This window comes from Barbatula barbatula (genome assembly GCF_947034865.1).
Source record: "Barbatula barbatula genome assembly, chromosome: 24".
NCBI classification, from domain to species: Eukaryota; Metazoa; Chordata; class Actinopteri; order Cypriniformes; family Nemacheilidae; genus Barbatula; species Barbatula barbatula.
The window spans coordinates 16,189,992-16,211,626 of NC_136787.1; the positions used below are offsets into that span (position 1 = coordinate 16,189,992).

The 21,635-nt window shown below is 38.6% G+C and overlaps 1 protein-coding gene across 1 annotated transcript in view; it reads left to right on the plus strand.

Moving 5' to 3' along the window:
• Positions 1 to 21,635, plus strand: part of dscama (Down syndrome cell adhesion molecule a) — a gene marked incomplete at both ends in the record, with an annotated part of 52,308 nt that overhangs the window by 15,554 nt on the left and 15,119 nt on the right. The window contains 8 exons of the mRNA XM_079449167.1: positions 16,895 to 17,041; positions 17,129 to 17,407; positions 17,531 to 17,806; positions 17,912 to 18,208; positions 18,828 to 19,103; positions 19,273 to 19,551; positions 19,635 to 19,754; positions 19,861 to 20,040. Coding sequence (XP_079305293.1) covers positions 16,895 to 17,041; positions 17,129 to 17,407; positions 17,531 to 17,806; positions 17,912 to 18,208; positions 18,828 to 19,103; positions 19,273 to 19,551; positions 19,635 to 19,754; positions 19,861 to 20,040 — 1,854 coding nt within the window. The remainder of the gene's footprint in view (positions 1 to 16,894; positions 17,042 to 17,128; positions 17,408 to 17,530; positions 17,807 to 17,911; positions 18,209 to 18,827; positions 19,104 to 19,272; positions 19,552 to 19,634; positions 19,755 to 19,860; positions 20,041 to 21,635) is intronic.

Below are 21,635 nucleotides of genomic sequence, written 5' to 3' on the forward strand. Positions count from 1 at the left end.
ATTAAGTGCTGGTTGTCCATGATTTATTAGCTGATCTTCTAAACGTCTGTTTGTCCTAAAATATTTATCTAAAATAAATATCTTTAAAAAAAGAGGTTTATTGACTGGTAAACTTGCCAAAGATGAAGATCGTTTTTTTCTTGTCTTAAAACATAAATCGTAAACAAAATATAAACCTGTGGTAAATATAAATTAACGCTTTAACCTCTTAACACAATAAAAAAGCTTAAAATATTAATCCAATAAATCCAATCCAAAAACAGCAATCCAATCTAATCAAATTAGACAAGCTATTGTACATAAAATAAACTATATAACATAATTTTATGATAAACATTTTTTATAGATTGTTTTTGCTGTGTTGGTTCTAGCAGCATCAGTTGAAGCCAACGCATATCAGTTTATTTCCACATAAGTGAACCTTGATATGAATATCATGAACATATGGTGCATTATTTATAAATGACTGACCCCAGACTCCAGACTTGTTAAAATGTATAAATGCGTTCTCATCTGAACCTTGATTTATAACTGTTTTATGTATTTCTAGTTTTGCACAAGATGATTGGTTGATTTTTTTTAGGGCTATTGCATGAGTGAATGCACCTGTGATTTCTGTATTGGTTTCTGGTCAAATAACCACATAGACAGGTGTGTCCTCTGGCTAACAATAACATTTCCTATAGAATCAATGCGATATTTAACTGAATGAAACAACTGCTCTGAAATCTGTATTGTCAGCATGTAGACACTGGACAAATCTTGTTGAGGGATCAGACCACACGTCAAACAGCGTGTGTTGTCATGGCTCTGGTCTGCCTGGTGTTCTGTGTGGGGTGCATTGAGCAGATGGGTCTCGGCAGATTAGACGGACAGATGAGAGGAAGGGGGGGGTGACTCCTTGCAAGCTGACCTTTGAGGTCTCATACTTAAAGGAGAAAGAAAAAACATGTACCAGTTGGGGTTAATACTACATTTCTGTAAACCTAAGCCATCATGTCATTATTTCAATAACAACGGAGAACATTTCTTCTCCAAAAATGTTTATTTGTCGTTACTCTCAAATGTTTCATTACTGTATCAAGATATTTTAAATGAACTTCAATGTTTTTTTTAACTTCCCATTATTTTTAGTGCCGAGTTTCCTTGGATTATGTTAACTGTAATGCAGTTATTTTCACAATTTAATGTAATATATATTATGTAGTAAAATAAGTACAAATTATGAAATGATTTTAATTAAAATATTTTAATTTAATTATGATTTAATTTAAATTATACAAATTATTTGTTTAATAATAGTAGAAAATCTGTAAAATATGATATATTATATTATATAATGTATGTCATTTATAATTATAATATATCATTTTTCATACATATTATAATGCAAAACAATAAAATAATGCTAGAAAGTTTAGAAATGGTTTAAATAATTCTTTATATATAACAATTGCTTTTACATACTGTTTGCATTATTTTATTGTTTTTGCACAACAGTAATCAGAACTGGCTGGCAAACGTGCTTTACTGTCAAGAAATAATTATAAAATATAAAAAAAATAACTCTATGGCGTACAGACATGTTGCTTGTCATTGAGAACAAGAACACGTGGTTTATTAGATACAGTTTAATAATAAAGTTTAGTCAAAGTTAAAGAGAAGTAAGCACTTTAAATCTCAAATCACAGGCAATCATCTAAAATCATCAGACATAAAGCCCCCTGATCAAATTGAAAATGAAAGACATCCTTCTAATTTACACCAATCATAAAAAATTCTTCTGATCTATGCCAATGTTTCTTTGCTCTTTGGTCCCCAAAGATGTAGATGGCACTGTGTGTAGTTTCTCTCAGTAATGTTGATGCCACTTGTCTGATAAGTAGGTTGAAAATGGACCCCTGTGACACAATCCGGGCCACGAAGAGTAATTAAAGCACCACATCCAGATAGCAGATCTGTTGGGTGTGCGGTAATCCGCCTGGCATATGGAGATGAACAGAATTAACACAGAGACAAAAACAAATGAATTAAAGCGGCCAGAAGCTTAAGAGCAAATATTTGGTTTTTGGTGACCTGTCAGGATTCGCCGCTGAGCTGAAGTGCTTCAGACAGCCGGCATGCTGACACAAAGTGACGGGGGTTTGGAAAAATCAGTCTGCTCTAACGTGTGTGTTGTAACAGGGTTGAATGCTGTGCTCTATTTGGTACTGAAATTGATCGGATGTTGCTTATGCTGTCTAATGGGGGGTTCAAACCAAACACAAATTAAGTGATTTGCACAAGTTAATTACATACAAATGCAATGCAAAGACGTAAATAGGCGTGGCAGGCGATGCGAATGATGCGAATCTCGTCTGCCACGCAAGTTAAAAATATTTGTCAGATCGTGTCACTCACGTGGAAATAACTCACTTTTCCCGCAAATAAAGGCCATTGCACATTGAGTCAGAAGTTAGTTTTCTAAACTTCTGCATGTTAAAAAATTTATACGACCTCACCTTGTGTCAATCACATTTACACACTGCCTCCGATATTTCCCTCCATAATGAAAATATGGGTTTGATTTTCTGCGTTTTTCGCATCCGTAGCAAGCATTTTTTGAGACACCATACAAACGAGCCCCAAAAACGATTTTTTTTTTTTTAAATGTCGGACTAATTGCAAAGATCTTAATAAAGAGCATGGAACGGGATTGTTGCCATTTGGTGTGAACCCAGCATGTAATGTATGTTTTTTGAAAAAGGATAACTTCGACACATTCCTTGTGTTTTCTTTTTCTGCACAAATTTTTGCCGTGTAATTCATACAAAGCATACGATTATTATAAAAAAAGCAAGCATGAACACAACACAACAGTACAAAGTAAACAAATCTGAAATATGATTATAGCAAATTCATTTAAATGAAATAATGAAACTTTAGCAGGCAGGTATATTACAACAGGTGTTCATGTTTTCGAACAAGTGGGCCCGGCCTTATTCCTTTTTTAAATGAATAACCAAAATAAATAAATCAATAGCCATAAAACTTAACAATAACTATAAACTATTAAAAAAGGAAAAATCGCTCTAGCCCTTTCTGGCTGATCTTTGGCGTTTTGCTATTGATAAACGCGACGCAGGATTAAAGAGTGTAGCAGTTGAAAAGCAACACTGATGTAACGCTTATAAATCTGAATAAGCTGGCAAAATATATGCTTTACATCCCGGACAAGAGCACCACTTTCAGCCTTCAGATGCTGTCATATTTTGGAGGAAAGACATTCGGTGATGAAAACGAAAGCATTAGCAGCAGGTCATGTACAGTACATTCATTTAAGTGATTGGGAACAAATCAGCGTGCGAGCTTAAAACAAACATAACATTATCGTCCACTGGTGTGGAAGCAAATACAGTTAACGTTATATATGTATGTATATAATGTAAACGGCCCTTTACTCTGAGAAGTACTGCAGTAGGCCTATGTGTTCAGTGTGTCTGGGCATGTATGGTGACCGGGGGTGGGCAGAAACGGATCACTTCTCTACATGGCAGTAAGTCAGGCCGTTAATGTCTAATTGGCAGCTAATGAGGGACTGTGGTCTGACAGGCTCTGAAAACCCGCTCTCATTACCTCTTCAGTGCCTACAACATCTCTGACTGTAAAGAGCCGCAGTTCATCTTTACACTCTTTAAACGATCAGGCGGTCGTGCGAGTTTAATCTGCTCCATCGGGCTGATAAAATATTCAGCATTATTATCATCTGTTAATTCAGGGCTTCATAACTTGCATGCAAATACAGGAACAAGTACGTTAGTAATTATATCAGTCTTAAATCGTTAGGGATTTCGTTTGCAATTTTTGTTACCCCAGAAAGCTCCTTAGGTTTATTTTAAACTTGTCTCCGTGCCAAAACAAATATGCATCTGGTTACATACAGGACTATAGGATTAAAGAGCTCAACCGTTCTCTGTGCCTGCCATATGTAAAATAACATGTGTTTCAATGTTCTCAAGCCGCTAATCTGACTATTTTAACAGATTTTTCACAGGATAAGACATCTGTTTTAAAAACACGCACACACAATAATACTTAAATCTCTCTGGAGGATTAACTGAACCGAATTCAATCACTGCACAGATTTTCGTTGCTTTAACACTGGTTTAGACTGTAATGAACGTCTTAAGGATATGCAACAAAGGAGAACACATGCACCCTTTTTAACAAATTGCTATCTTAGAAAGATAGTCAAAGTATTGGTTTAGGCAAAACCAGAATTTTAAACCTCTTATGACTTTCTTCTGTAGTACACACAAGAAGATATTTTGAAGAATGTTACAGAACAATGGTGGTACCCATTGCCTTCCATTGGTTTTGTGTCCATACAATAGAAGTGAATGGGTACCACCCTTGTTCGTTTATCAACATTCTTCAAAATATCTTCTTTTGCGTTGTGCAGGAGAAAGTCATTCAGGTTTAAAATGACAAAAGGGTAAATGTTCATAGAATTTACGTTTTTTGGTGAACTATCCATTTCAAAGACACAGCCTCCAGCCTAGCTGTAGTTAATGAAAACAAATGAGTTGGCAGGATATCACGTATGTCTTCGAATTGATCTAATTCTCAAAACAATGTTTGCTCACAGACAGAGGCCGACCCCAAACTTCTGTCTTTGTCATCTGACTGCACTCCTAACTGAACTGAATGCGTCTCCCGCGCAAGTTCATCTGCATAAGATGATACAGTAGCGCCTCAGGATATGAACAGATGGGAGTGTTTAGCAAACTCACAATACCACCTTCTCCCCCCGCCGCAGTGCGGCGCCCCCCACGGGTGGTTCTGTTAACCTGTCACTTGTCATCACAGGAGATCCAGGCACCATATGCCCAGAGCACCAGAACCTCACCAGACATGAAAGCGGATGTTCAGAGATGCAGGGGAGCTAGGTTGAGCGGAGTCTGTTGTCGCGATCAAAGATCTGTCAGTTCTCTCTGCATAATGTCGAGAAGCGTTCTGATCACGCAGCAATGCCTGGGTTTCAGATTGATCTCTGAAAGACGGCACTAGCTTGTGGTTACAGACACCTGTGAGAAACTCCTGTTGACTGTAGGTTTATTTTTGAGATGTTTCTTACCTGCGTTTTGTGGAGACGGTCAGGATAAATTACATCCTATCATCATCTCATCCTGTATTTAATGAAAAGGTGAGAACAAAAGGTTAAGTAAGACCAAAGCTGAATTGTGTGTGTGTACATATATATATATATATATATATACAGCCACGGAAAAAAGACCATTTCAAAATTATTTTCAGTTTTACTGAATTTCCTTACTTTAGGACTATGTGTTTAGGTAAAAAAATTATTTGTGAACTATTAACAATAGTTTCTCCCAAATTTAAAATATTGTTTCTATGTGCATTTATTTGCAGAAAAGATGCACTGTTTTTCATAGTAGTTCATATTCACTTTTACGCAGTACAACCGTAATATTTGTACATGTGTCTTGTCATGCTGTGAGTGGGTGCATTGACATGCGCAGCCTTACTCCGATTATGCTTAATAAGCTGATAACGTGAAAGTCATGTAAGCGCGTAAAACGGTTTTCTTTTATCGGGAAAGCTCATAAAAAGCGTATGCAAAACTCACTCGGCAGAGGTAGTTTATTGCCCATTACTCAGATTTTGTGCTGCATGTAGACACCTTTACCGGGTTTCTCTCCATTTTGTCTATGTGCGCATGTCTGATAGCACAATAGTAAAAGTCTCAAACGGAAGTAATAGTAAATATCGCATTCAATTCTGCTCGCGAATCATGCAGTTGATGTAGAAACGTAAAAATTAAGAACTGTTGTTGCAAATGCAGGTACTGCAGACATGAGAAGAGATATAAAAATACAGCTCCTGACTGTTTTCCCACTGCATTTTCAACTACTAAACAGACAATCGACGATGACGTCACTGCATACGAGAAACCCGGCAAGTCTCCGTGTAACCGGTTTATCAATATGCATGTAAACACGTGAAAACAGGTTTCTTTATTCGTTTATTTTGTGCACTTAATCACACTCAGTCTTTCACATAATCACACTCAGTCTTTCACATTGCTGTTGGATGACTTTATGTCCTTCCTGAGGTTTGATTTTGTTGAAATTTAACAGACACTGGACTGATATGACTATAATAGATCTACATCTATGATAAAATCATCATTCCGTTTTTTTTCCACGGCTGTATGTCCTGTAATCCGGTCCTCCCGGTTTTTTCAAAGTTTATGAGCCATATTTGTGAAAAATATTTAAAGTATAATCAATGTGAATCTTTTTTTTAAACAAAGGTTTAATTCATCTCTAGCCTACCATTTTTTAATGTTGTTTTAAATGGAATTTTCTATTTATTCTAGAATTCTCACTTACATTTTAATGTGGGTAAAAAACTCTTTAAACACACATAACCACACCGTCCAATTTCAAACAAGTGTGACTATCAAAAAAGCTCCATGTATAACATGTATTATGCATAACAATTTTACTCCCAATGTTCATTCGGATGAATTCTGAGTATAACATTGCTCGGGGCTTGACTTCCTCAGAGGCAGGACCCTAAAAAGAGATTTTCTTCTCTTTACCGCTCATTCTTGTAAGAAAGAAGCAGTGTGGACGTCTTGCTGCAGTGGCCCACTGTTAGAACGCTCTGATCTGCTTCCAGCAAAACCACCCCCCCAACTCCCCCCTCACCCGCTTCCTCTCTGTGCTAATGTCACAGCCTACGAGTCACTCCGCTGGTTGCCACAGTAACCAGCTCACCTTCCTCTGCCTGTCACATCACACCTAAAGAGAGCAATATGTCTCTCGGTGGAGAGTCAGATAGGATGCAAAGCGCACAAAACAGACGTCTCGGAAAAGCAAGAGAGCTTTTAGGTGCTGCATTTCGGGGATTTGTTGCTGGAAAAAGAACAGCTGTCAGGACGGGAAAAAGAGGTTGTCTGGGTATAAAGTGGGGGTTTCAGACATGACAACCTGACTTTTGCAAATTTGCAATCTACGCTGGACAGCTGCACGCTGCAGAAGCCCTGACTGTCTCTCTCTCTCCCTGCCGTCTGTCTGCTGCAGAGTAGAGGGTGTCTGCGCATCACGGCGCTGCGGGCGGCAGCCGCAGAGAAAACACAGCCTTTTGGCACCTGGGCGTTTAACCTGCATTTTACTGCATGTGCTGACAGGCAATTAAACCGTAGCTAGGGGCTAATTACCTCAGAAAGCAGCAGCTGCAGTCGGGACGAGAGGTAGAATTCGAGCACATCAAAAATGGCATTGTTCGCTAAAATATGAAGATAAGTTCTAAAACGTCTAACAGCAAAAGCCCGCAGATCTGTGATTGGAGGATTTTTATGGAGTAGATTCTGGGCTCTTTAGCACATTTTATTTTTGCGCGCGCGAGGGCAAACATGATTTTCCGGAGGAGGATGTAGAGAGCTAAAAGAACAATGTCAACTCTACAAAAGCATAATGGAGTAATTGTCTGTCTCCACAGTAACATTCAAAGCATTGTTCAGGTGGAGCAGCTGACAGAAAGACCATTACGTACCAACCCTAGGAGAGAGAGAGTCTCATGTTACTGTATTACAGTACTACTGTTTTATTTTCTTTAGTCACGTGTCGTGCAGAATAAAATAAATGGCTAGGCATTATTGTTACTATTGATTTGACGTTAAGCAATAGTTCCTCAAAAAATACGTTGTCATAATTTACTCACTCAAACTGCTCAACACAAAAGAACATCATTTAAAGGTTTTTCTGGTTGGGTGAATTCAAAACAACGGCCTTACATCAAAGCCTCCACAACGGTGGAAATGAAACACAACTGCATGTTTACGCAATTTCACAGTAAAACTTACCCACTGCCATGACACCTCATGACATCAGTTGCGTTGTTTACGCGATCCGAATGCACTGCACCATAAACAACAAAGATATTTCCAACAGTTTAAGGTTACACTCTTAAAAATAAGGGTGCTTAAAAGGTTCTTCACACCGATGCCATAGAACAACCATATTTGGTTCCACAAAGAACCATTAAATCAAAGGTTCTTTAAAAAATCCTCTCTTTCTCTGTTTTTTATAATCTGAAGAACCTTTTTTGTGAAAAAGAAAGGATCTTCATATGTTAAAGGTTCTTTATGGAACCAAAAGGTTATTCTATGGCATCGAAGAACCTTTTTAAGCACCTTTTTTTAATAGTGTACCTAGCAATACCCTAGAGCCAATTTAGAAACATCTAGGCGACCAAACAGCATCACAATAAAACACTGAGCTACTGCATAGCAACACCCTGGCAACCACCTCGGTTATAGACCACTTTGGAAAACGGAAAACAACACTGGTCCAAACTTCCTGTTTCAGTTTTTGACACCCCACTAAACATTTGAAGAAAATACAACATTTATAGCTGATTCAAATGTTAAACAAATATATTTGGGTTAATATTTTATTATATGTAAGATTTAAACAAAGAATCAAAAATAAACTGGAACCGGAAGTGCTTCTGGACGAGTGTTAACATCTTGTGAAGTGGTCTATATTAGAATTTTGGCAGCAGATTTTGCTATTGCAAGATTGTTTATAAAAGAATGTTTGTAAATACATTTGTAGTTTTTTTTAAATAGACAAGTGGTCAATTTAGTTGTTGGAAATATTCAGTCGTCCTGATTCAGATGAATGCGTATACTTGACATGGAGAGCTGTTGTTTGGGAGTCCCAGAATGCGTGTAACCGTCTGTTCCTGTTTACACTGACGGGGATGGCACTCATGCCAACAGTCACAGGGGAACGGAAACTTCCCCCCTGGAGCAATTAAAACCCAAGGATAATTGACAGGGTGTTATCACACCTCATCCCTCCACTGACTCACAGAGGTACATGAGGATTATCTGCAAAGAAACATGGTCAAATATTAATTTTATAGAGAAGACGCTGCATGGCAGTGGCTACTTTAAAGCAAATAAGGCCAATTCGAGAGTTGCTTCCAAAGAATATTAAGCCCCTGGAGTTCTGATGCTCTAAACATTTTGTTAGTCATAAATGTAAATTGCCTTCCAAAAGGACATTAGCTTATTTATTTGCCTTAATTGCATCCATAAAGCTGTATTGTTTTATTGTCATCAACTCCTTGTTGTAAATAAAACTAATTTCCCAGTAAGCAGCATTATAAAAGATAAACAGGATCTAATTTAGCACATGATTTGACATTATAGGCCGCAGTTCGCTGCTTTTTTTTTACTTCCGGGAGTTTAATGAACTGAGAACAAAAGCAAGGACACGTGTTCTCACAGTCGCAAGCATCCATCTGTGTATCTTTCATTTGTCTTATTTTACTCTCCCGCTCTCATACTCGGTCCTGAATATTTAATGCCTCTGAATTATGGTCCCTCTCATCCATAATGAAGAGATACCAGACAAATGGAGATTCTGTTTTCAATCGCTCGTCTCGCACCTGAGCGCCTAAATGATTTTAAGGGTCAGGATTGTTTGAATATGTAATCCAGATCCTGATGTGTGTTTCTGATCTTTGCAAATTCTTTTCATTTGGCACTTATAGTTCAGATGAGAAACAAATAAAATGGTTGGGAATCTTATAATTAAATGAATAGTGTCACAAGTCTACGTATAGTGTATTACATGCTAAATATAATATATACAAAGATATTTCAAATTAGTTTGTTCCTGCAAATATAAATAAATATAAATAAGAGTTTAGTTATGATACATTATATATATTTTTAACACATTTCATGTCTTATTGTGTATCATTCGTCTCCAGACATATTATTTCCTTCATAATATTTTCACAATTTATTAAAACTGCCCCTCTGTTGCCCTCTTTACATAATCCAATCCACCATCAAATCCCTGATGTATATACATCTTGAGAGAGAGTATGCAGATAATGTTGATTACAAATTGTGTTCATATTTCTACTGTCTATGAACAGCTGCAGTAAGTTCAGTCCACTTCAAATGTAGAGAGAAGAGAGAAGTGTACTGTACAGTAAGAGGACAGACCATGTTACCTTGACAACGGGAGCTTCTGTCAACATCTTACTCTATGACAAATGATGTTTTTTACAGCAATGTTAATTGCATTCCATCTCTTTCTCTCGCTCATTGATAAAGACACTGATCAGACTAAATCTCAGTTATTAGCATGGTTGAGCATTATTAAATGCCTGGCTCTCTCTCTCTCTTTCTTTAAGAAAACCCTGCCCTGCCTTGTTAGAATGTCGCCTTACAAGACTTGGTCTTGTATTATGCAGGGACATTATTTATCGCTCATGCTCGATGTGCGTGCTTTTGTCCTTTTTTACATCAACCTCAAGTGGTAGCTGGACCATAAAAAACAAATAAAGAATTGTATGTATAGTCAGCACACCAACATTACAAAAATGTATTAATTAAAAGGCTTTCGCATGGCGCTTGACGATTCGAACACACAGGCTCTTATTTTGATGTGGCGACTTTATATACTATTTTTCATGCTCAATGTAAGCAATAGGCCGTTTTCACAATGACGCCATTTCCGCAAAGCAGTGTATCATAACTTCCGTTTTGCAAAATAAGAACTTCCGTTTTGCCGATGCACAAGATTTTAAAAACAGTGACTGAAAATACGAGTGGTCAAGACATCTGTAAGATTATTATTGTGTTTAGTATCAGGCATGTTAATATTTCGTAACGTTATTGACTGACGGAACACTTATTCAAGTACTTATCCTAGCACCTTCGCTAATGCAAAAAGAAAAGAAAACAAAACACTTACCTTCATAATCAAACGGGTACGGTTCAACAAATAATTTGTATCCTTTATCTAGCTTTTGATCTTGTCCTTAGCAACTCGCATCCAGCCGTATTTATGGCAGATATGCAAAGGATTGGTAAACTCCATATTCTGAGGCACTAGCGGAAGTAACGATACACTGCTTCGCGGCAGAACGGAAGATGCGTGACGTCATGTGAAAAGGGCCTATTCGAACAAAACCCTGACTATTAAACAGAGACATTTGTACTACGGACATTAATTAAATATTTTAGATTGTACAGCTTGTTGAGAACAATATGTTAAATGTTGAAATCAGTTTATCAGGAACTACGGGGCAGACCATTATGGAGTCGACATTTCAGAGACGAACTTTAGATGTTTGAGATTTCACGATTGTTTTGTTCCTTCGGGAGCGACTCGAATTAACTAACAAAGCCACGTTACTTTTTGTTTTCACGGTGGCCTTGAATAACCGACAGGCGTTCGATTTTATGCGGCACTGCGCAGACTGATCGGAGTCTGATATCGAAGTAACGCGAGAGCGAATTGAAAACAATTCTCTCGCGATCCCTTGATGGTAGATCGGTCTGCGCAGCTGCTCTTTATGAAGTTGAACTTACCTAGGGAACTTCAAAGATGGCGACGCCCCACCGGAAAGTTTCCTTTCAACTGACGTGAAGTACGGCGCATTTTTGTCCGTCAAACAGTATAAATCGACACCTACCTTGAATGCTAACGTCGGATCAGTGGAAGAATATGGATGCCTTTGGATGTTTGTGTTTAACGTTACGCTCCGTAAGTTACCGTTAACTGTACGTGCAGATTATGTCTTGTCAATTAACATTAATGTTAGTTTAAAACTGTCTGTTCTGTGAACGTGACCACAGTGGACCATATAGTGACCTCTTGAAAATAATAAAAAAAATATATAATATATAATAATATATATTTTAAATAAAATAAGGTACACATACACATTATATAACATAACACTGTGTATTTGTCAGTTCCAGGACAGTGTCTGTTGACAAACAGAAACAAACGTCTGGAATGACAGTCACCATATGAAGTAAGAATGCAAAGACGCATTAAAGTTGTGGAAAAAAACAGGCTTTATTCACGGAATGAAATAAATCATTTTATTTCAACACACTGTCATACCAACAGTTAAAAAACAGAATGTATGATATAAGCTTGTGTGAATATTCAATAGTCTTTTAGTAAGTGCCACATCAGCTGTCAGCGAGCGACACATTATGGTTTCATTTCACAAGATGAGATTCTGTAAAAGTAAAGCTGGCATGCAGAATTGACAGTGTTTTAGATCCTATGAAAATAAATTCAGCAGATTTAGCCCACTTAAGAGATTTTATGAGGTCAGAATCATCCAGCGAAGTGAGGACTTGGGAGCAGCTTCTCACTAAATGCTTGAGCTGGAAACAAATTTACTATGAGGCACCAGCCAGAATTAGCATATGAAAGTTGCTGTATAATTTTTTTTGTCTCTGTGCACATTTGCGAGTCATTTTACACATAAAAGGCTGTTAGTCTCTATCTTCTTTTTGTTTATCTAAATGAAGTGGTAAATGTTTTAGTCACTTGCTTTGGTAAGTGATGCATATTTAAAATCAGTCTTCTGTGTTTTTGAAGGAATAGTTCACCCAAAAAATAAATTCATCACTTACTCAGCTTCGAGTTGTTCCAGATATGTATACATTTCTTTTTTTCTGATGAACACAGAGAAAGATATTTGGAAGAATACTTGTAACCAAACAGTGCTTGGACCCCCTTGACTAGGAACATTACTTAATAATTTATAACGCAAAAGAAGATATTTTGTAGAATGTAGGACAGCAAACAATTCTAAGACTTTTTTGACATTGTAAATTTTCCTACTGTGGTATAGTCAATGATGGCCAAGAACTGCTTGGTTACAAACATTCGTCCAAATATCTATGTGTTTAACCAAACAAAGAAATTGATACCGTTTTGAGAAACTAGAGAAAGTTACAATTTTTGGTGAACTAACCCATTTAAGTACAGTTTTACGTTCTCAAAAATGCGAACTATGTGCATAGGCATAACTATTTGTACATTATGAGGTTATGTAATTTAAAAATGATAAATAATGCAATTCTATGCAAGCTATTGTATCTCGGTGGAATCAAATGCTTGCACCTTTGAAGTCTTTTCACTGCTGTTCAAATTGCACACCATAGTCTGCTGTCAGAGGCGAACTGGATCGTTACTATTGATCACTTTACATTGTGCAGAACACACACACACACAATGAAGTGCTCAGATACCTTATGGATGTTGTCAGAGTTGAGGAAAGAGGGCTTTGTTGAATGCGTTGATAACGTTCTCATTTGAAAGTAGCGATCTGGAATACCTGTCGAAATCTCTGTTAAAGGTGGACCTACAATCGGTACCAGTTATCCACTTGGGCAAAAGCCTAAAGTTTACTCCATTTAGTTTAGGGTTGATGGAACAGTAAATAAATATTAGTTCTAAATGAATATTCTACATCTTAAACATCATCATTTATCATATACTGTAGGGTAATTGAATGAAACCTTTCTGAAAAACAAATGGTGTCAATGGTTACTAACCATGAAGATACATCTCTCTCATGCTATTTTATTTTGTAAAATTAATAATAAAGTATTATATACAGTATATAAAAAAAATGTCATAGGGTCTATTTGCTAACAACCCATTTACAGTCTAAATACAGAATACAGTACAAATGGGTCACTACAGCATTGTGGGAATCTGGGAGACATACTGGAGGTCAAGGTGTAGCTTGAGCTTGAAATAGATAGAAGATCACAGGAAACTAGTAACCTGTCGTCTCGACACAGTTAAAGCACCTCAAAAGCATTAGGGATCAGATTAAGAAACTGGGGCACACAGTTCTCCCATCAGCTCATCTGTAAGTACATTCATCCCCACAGGCTGGCCTTTCATGGCACCATCTCTGATACGAAATGCACGGCATCGAAACGCCGTTGAGTTAATAATCTCGTTCGAAATAACCTGAAACATCTTCTCGTCCTCCCGAAGATAAATACAGCAGCCCATTAAGCGTGACTGTTAGTAGAAATGTAATTTGCTTCTGCTGAAGTGTATGTTTGAGTAAATGGGAGATCTCTGACGGAGACGTGTGCATGTGCGTGTCTGCTGCTGATCTCCACACGCACACTTATTTTCTTGTTGTCACTAAAGACTAGCTGCTAAGTCTGCTTATATACCAGTGGTGCTCGTATGCAAAGACTACAGAAACCATGTACTTCATGTTTCACTTCAATGATTCGGACTGAAGGGGTGTGGGAAAATATGAGTTAATATGCGATATGGGATTTCATGTCTAGCTTGTCATGTCTTTGCTTGTCTAAGCAAACTATATTATTTTAGTTTCAATGTGACCCTGGAACAAAACAAATCATTTTGTGAAATTGGTTTGATAGAATAGGACAAAATTTGGCTGAGATAGAACTATTTATTAGTTAATGTCTTTTGTTGTGATGCATCGCGCCAGTCGCGTCCGATTTAGACACAGTTTAAGAAGAAGCAGGTTTGTTTTAACTCTCACCGCTGTAATGATATTGTGAAGAGTAGATGGACCCGAAAGCAGAAATTCTAAGCTTTACATAGATACCAAACTTGAGTGGATAATTCCCAAAGAGCAGGCTGCAGCGAGTGAAGTTTTAATAAAGTTTACAAAATATCTTCATGGATCATAATCTTTTCTTAATATCGTAATGATTTTTTGGCATAAAATACAATTTTATAATTTTGAGCCATACAAACAATACATTGAACCACACAATGTATTCTTGGCCATAATTATGATTGTGGGTCAATTGTGTTATGCCGTGACTTTTCCCTCCATTGACTTCCATTCATACGCATTCGAATGCGATAGACCGTAAACGCAAGCCTGTCTAACGATATTTCGCATTTCGCTGCATAGCAAATTTCAAGTTTGGTGAACTCTGACCTGCAAATTTGCGTCACACGAGACCAATAGAAGATCTCTCTTCTCGTGAACTCTAGGTACAGAAATGTGAAAAATTGAGGAATCGCGGCCGTCCATTTTCGTATCACCGACCGAATGATCTTTGCATGCTGAAAGTATAGTCTGATCGCGGCTTTAGTCTAACTCTATCTATGTGTAAACAGTATATACACTGTATATGCAGTCTCACGCCTAAACCCCAATTAACTTCATGTTCGTGTTTGGCTTGTGTCTTATAATTGAACAATTTATATTTTATTTAATTCATGTTAATATTAATTTATATTATTATCTATTGTATAATAATTTTATTAAATAAACAATTTGTTGAATGGGTTCTGCAGTTTGTTCGCATTTTAAACAAACCTTATGTTACAATCTAGCCGCTGAGCGTGATTTTGTCTAAATTCAAAATATTGGAGAGACAAGTTTAAGTTGTTGTGATGAAACCGTCAATAAACTATAAAGGAAATATTTGGTAAAGTCAATATTATTTTTATTATTTTTTAGCTTTACTAAACTTTACTTTATAAATATAAAAAAATTTAAGCAGCTTTACAAATGTCACTTTAATAAGCTTAATATTCAAGCCAAAATAGGCAGTGCTAATGAAAAAGAAACCAGTTTAATTTAGTTTAATAATTTAACAAGTAATAAAAAACTGTAAGTAATAACAATATCTAGGGTACCTTTTTGTCAAACAAAAGGCCTGTATAAGTGATCATGTATTTCTAATTTAAATCTAATTCAATAAACTTGTTTTAAATTTAGATCTTTGCTTCTTCAAGCCAGTGGTTAAAAATCAGACAGCTCATTAATCTTAGACAAAACTCCCCCTCTCTCTCTCTCTCTCTCTCTCTCGCTCTCTCTCTCTCTCTCTCTCTCTCTCTCTCTCTCTCTCTCTCTCTCTCTCTCTCTCTCTCTCTCTCTCTCTCTCTCTCTCTCTCTCTCTCTCTCTCTCTCTCCCCCCACCCACTCGTTGTGTAAATTGTAGCTCGTCACACTCCACATTAAGACCACGACTGGCAATGCCTGCAGGACCTCAGATCCGCGGTGTCAACTCTATCTGGGTCAGAATTACAATAGCAGCATTTTGCTCTTTGGCTCGCTGTATCTTCTTTTATTCATTGCTAAACTGTTTACTTATGGTCTTTGATTTAACACAAAAAGTATCAGTCTCACATACACACAACTGTGCTATCTTCTGGAAAATAGCCTAGTTGAGGCACACGGGAGCCTCGCACATAAGGCTTGTGTTCACTTGATTTTATAGGAAACGAATAGTTAATTTATAAAAGGTAGAATTGTTAAATGTGGCACGAATTGTTTTGATGCTCTTAATTGAAATGTATGCAGACAGATTTGAGATTTACTGAAGGAATTGTGCAAATGATTTGACATGGCCACGAAATCAGTTGTTAACAGAATTTGCCAATCTCTTTTAAATTAAATTTACATGCCGCTTTCCGTGCAGAGTAATTTCATTCGTTTATTATGGCATGGCAGTTCACCTAATTTACATAAGGAGGTTTGTTTGAGCTATAAAGAATTATAATTTTTACTGCTCAACAGTAAATTCCACTTTGAGTATTACTCTCTCGAAATGACGTCGCACCGTTACCGCCTCCCCAATTGCACAGAACGGACAGCAAATGGTATTCTCAATCAAATCTGACACAGACGTTTCCTCCGAGAGATCTGGCAGAGTGCGTGGCAGGCCTGCCAGCCATTATTCCTCATAAACTTTTACGACCCGCGCGTTCTGCGCTATCAAACCATTAGCAGGAAATCAGCGGCTACTCGTGCACGAGCGGTGGGCCAATCAAAACAGCACATGATCGTCAGGGGTGCCCGTTCTGCATCAGAGCGAGATCCTGTGGAGGTTGATGGGAAAAATAAGCTTGTGTTAACAAGGCTCATAATGTCTCATTACGACGTACAGATGCTACAGATTAACTGTTTAAAGCACGCCAATTAACACTAAATTGTGCTTGTGACTGTGCAGATTGAGTGAGATTCTGCTGAATTGATATTTGCATAACACATAAACGTTATGTAATTGTATCTTATTTTGTCATTTCAGGGGCTCGATTTCTCATAACATCTACGGGAGCCCTGTACATCCTGGATGTGCAGAAGGAAGACGAATTATTCAACTACCGCTGCATGACGAGGCATCGCTACACATCCGAGACCAGACAGAGCAACAGCGCACGTTTATTTGTACCAGGTGTGTGTTTTTTGTTATGTAGTACACATAAATATTTACATGAAGCGTTCTAGCAGAACTAATAGAAACCTTTTTTTTTGCCAAAAGATCCATCAAACTCTGCGCCCGCCATCCTCGATGGGTTCGAGAAACGTGAGATCATGGCATCCCACCGTGTGGAGCTCCCCTGCAAGGCCTCCGGACACCCGGCGCCAAAATACCGCTGGCTTAAAAACAACAGACCACTTGAACCGGACTCCCGTTTCCGTCAGAGCGTAACGGGTTTGCTAATAGAGAGAGCCCAGCCTGGCGACACTGGCAGCTATGTTTGTGAGGTGTGGAACAGCTATGGGAACGCAGAGGTCGTGGGTCGCCTCACAGTGAAAGGTATATTTAGTTTACTCTGCCACAAAAATGATCATGGTAACACGTGATTTTCACTCTGAACTATTTTATTTCAAAAAATCTGGTTTGTTGTGGTATACTGTATAAGTGTATGTCTCATTCCAGAACCTTTGAAGGTCGTAGTGAGTCCCCGGAAGGTGAAGGGCAGCGTGGGTAGTCAAGTGTCCCTCGCATGCAGCGTCACTGGCTCAGATGAGTACGAGTTGTCCTGGTACCGCAACGGCGACAAGATCTCCACCGGAGCCAACGTGAGAATGAATGGAATTAATAAGGAAAACCTTGTCATGGATGGAATGGCAAAGAGCGACGGAGGAGTGTACCAGTGCTTTGCCAGGAAAGGCAAGATGTCAGCTCAGGATTTTGTGCAAGTCATTTTAGAAGGTCAGTATATTTTTTTGATGATGCTATGTGCGGAATACTTGATTGGTCTGTTGTTCTCACATTTCTAAAAATGACTTAAACGAAACAAACCCTTTCCGTCCGCAGATGGGACCCCTAAGATCCTCTCTGCTTTCAGCGAGAAAGTCGGCAGTCCGAATGAGCTCGTCTCCCTGATGTGTCACGTCAAAGGAACTCCACAGCCGGCCGTCACATGGACGCTGGACGACGACGTGGTCGTGAAGGACAGTCGGCATCGCATAGGTCACAGCATCACGGCGGAAGGGAACGTGGTCAGCTACCTGAACATCTCACACACCCAGGTCCGCGACAGTGGGGTATATCGCTGCACCTGCAACAACTCGGCGGGGACGGTCTCCTACCAGGCTCGAATAAACGTAAGAGGTGCTTGTCAGATCGGCTCCTCCAAAAGCACACACACTTATTTCATTCTGTTCATCTGAACTTCATGTGTGCGATGAGGGTCTGAACCCCTTCAGGGTTTCGTTTTTTAGTTTCTTTAGTTTTCCTTAATGTGAATCTGGTTATACCTCTAGTTTTGGTTGCTATTCATTGCATCCACCTAGACCTGTTTCTTTTCATTTTGATCTTTGAAAGCCTTTAGTGTTGATATGGATAAAATATATAATATTGGTCTTTAAATTTATTTATTTCTAACCTTATTTTGGTTACCGATAAAAGGTAATTTCCTTTTGAAACAGGAAGTTGTGAACTGATCAAGTAAAGTATTAATGTAATCATCAGTTTTTTGTAAATACTTGAAATGAATGCTTTTTGTGTCTCTTCCAAAGTCACAAAACAGTACTTTTCAATTTATTTGATAATGTAGTGAAGTACTAAAAGAGTCCATGTAGTATTACGAAGTAGTATTGTAGGAAAGACCCTCATCCATAAACCATAAATCTACATCTCTTTCTTTCCTTTGCTACATTTAGTGCAAATCAAATTTAACTTTCATTACAATTTAAATGTGATTTTAATAGAAGTGTTTTTGTCCTCGGAGGTCCTGCAGACATACGGCCAATGAAAAACCTCACCGCAATTGCTGGTTGGGACATGTACATCCACTGCCATGTGATCGGTTACCCGTATTACTCCATCAAATGGTTCAAGAATTCCAACCTGCTCCCTTCTAATGACCGGCAACGGGCGTTCGAAAACAACGGCACGCTGAAGCTGCTCAACGTGCAGAAAGAACTGGATGAAGGAGAGTACAGCTGTCATGTGCTCGTTCAGCCCCAGCTGTTTAAGAACCAGAGCGTCCACATCACTGTGAAAGGTATTGACATCAAAAACCAAAAGACTTGGTAATGTTTCTCATATGGTTCCCCACAGAAGCTGGCTGACCATTCATAATTTCGACTGCGGAACAGCTTATAATAGCTTAAACTAGCTTAAAATTTCAAGCCTTGCTCATTTGGTCTCTCGTGTTCTCGTGTTTTCTTCAGTGCCTCCCTTCATTCAGCCTTTTGAGTTCCCACGGTATTCCATCGGCCATCGCGTCTTCGTGCCCTGTGTCGTGCGTTCGGGCGATCTCCCCATCTCCATTACCTGGGAGAAGGATGGAAAACCAATCAATGCCAGTCTCGGCGTGACCATTGACAACATCGACTTCACCAGCTCCTTGCGCATCTCCAACCTCCAGCGAATCCACAACGGTACCTACACCTGCATTGCCCAAAACGATGCTGCCGTTGTCAAATACCAGAGTCAGCTTATTGTTAGAGGTGAGACTGGAAAATCCTCTTATAGTTTTATGAAGAACACAAATCGAATGTCAAATTATAAATATTTTGAAATTGTTGTGTAGTTCCACCAAGGTTCAAAGTACAGCCCCAGGACCAGGATGGGATCTACGGTAAATCGGTCATCCTCAACTGCTCGGCTGACGGTGAGCCACGTCCGACGATAGAGTGGAAATACTCCAAAGGTACATGCGTACCCCCTCAACTGCAATGTTGATGATGCTAAACTATACTCTACAAGTACTATACTCTACTCTCCACTTTAACTACAATACGTTTTTTTTATGGCAGGTGCTGGGGTGCCCCAGTTTCAACCCATCGCTCTGAACTCTGGCTTCAGGGTCCAGCTGCTGGGGAACGGCTCGCTGCTGATTAAGCACGTTCTGGAGGAGGATGCTGGATATTACCTGTGCAAGGTCAGCAATGACGTGGGAGCCGATGTCAGCAAGTCCATGTACCTCAACGTGAAAAGTAAGAAGCTGCGATCACAGTTGATGTTGCATTGTGTATTTTTTTATTCATGAGGTCACAGAGTTCAGATTAATTTTTGTAGCAAATCTATAAATATTATTAAAACGTGTTCCAGGTGAGAGGATTTCTGCAGCGAAGTCTTTGCTGAAACATTGTCACCATAGCAGACACATGTGGGTGTTTTTCCACCAGTAGCCAAAAAAGGTTTCCCCCTCATTACACTGTAAACTCCTGCTGAAGCTGACATGTGCAAAACCGTGTGCTTTCAATGTGCAGATTGTGTGAGTGTATCTTTTCTGTTTCCTTTCATTGACTTTCAACTGCCAGGAATTGTTTAGATCTTTGACAGACAAGTGGTTGTAGGGTACGGGTTAAAAAAGCATTTTGTGATGTCAGGAGAAAAGCCAAGTCAATTTTAAGGAAAGATAAACAACGTGCATTCCTCTGCTCGGTATGATTATGTATAAAAATATATATATATGATCAATTTTGATTAAAGTTTTGAAGATGTGAAATTAACGTGTTTATAAGCATAAAATGAAATCATCCCTCTTGTTATTTCAAACTTTTATGACTTTCTTTCTTCCGCAGAACACAAGTTCGTAATTTTAACATTTTGTGAAACATCTGAATCTTAAAATTCCTCATTTCAAAGTGTGTTTTTGTACAACGTGTGACACAGTCGTTAAATGAACTGTTTTAATGTCAGGTTATCCAGCTAATCCCCGTCTGCTGCTCGTATGCAAAGGCGACGGCGTTCTCATTTAATCAGAGTGTGATGTTGGAGAGTCTTATTTTCTTACCCTGCTCTTATCAGCACACAGCAGGAGCTTCCCCACAGAGCCGCACTCTCTGCCCAGTACAACCTTCTCTAGTACATCATCTCTCTCTCTCTCTGTCGCCCCATCTCAAATTGTGTAAGAACACACACACAAAACTGTTCTCGGTGAGATCGATTAGGCTGACAGGTGAGATACTGTCGTATGCGCGTGTTGTTTGTAAGATGTTCCGCTCCCCGAGGAACGCTCGTGTTGTTGTGGCTCGTTGCGGTAATATGAATCTCCCTGAGAGGTTTGTCTCAAAGTCCATTGTGATCTCTCCAGTTCACCGCAAACGAACTCCTCATTAAGATCGTCTGTGATCTGCGCTGAGAGTTCAGACGTCCCCAAAGCCATAAAGGAGAGAATTTTCCGCTTCTGGAAGATAAAAATCCTCGCATTCATTAGCCACTATCCAATGCGTTTTAATTGTTACATTTATATTCATGCATAAATTCTGTCATAATTTATTAACCTTCATGTGGAGCACAAAAGAAGATATTTTGAGAAATGTTTGGTTTTGTGTTCCTACAATGGAAGTCAATAGGGACCGGTTTTGTTTGGTTACCAACGTTCTTCAAAATGTCTTCTTTTGTGTTCTGCAGAAGAAAGAAATTCATACGGGTTTGTAATGACATGTGGGGGAGTAAATGAAGAGATAATTTTCATGCTTAGGTCAACTATCCCTATGAAGCGAGACATCACCGGCCATTTTGAAATGGTCCCTCCCATCCTACTCCTACACTCCTATTGGCTGCAGGCGTTTTCCATTTTCAG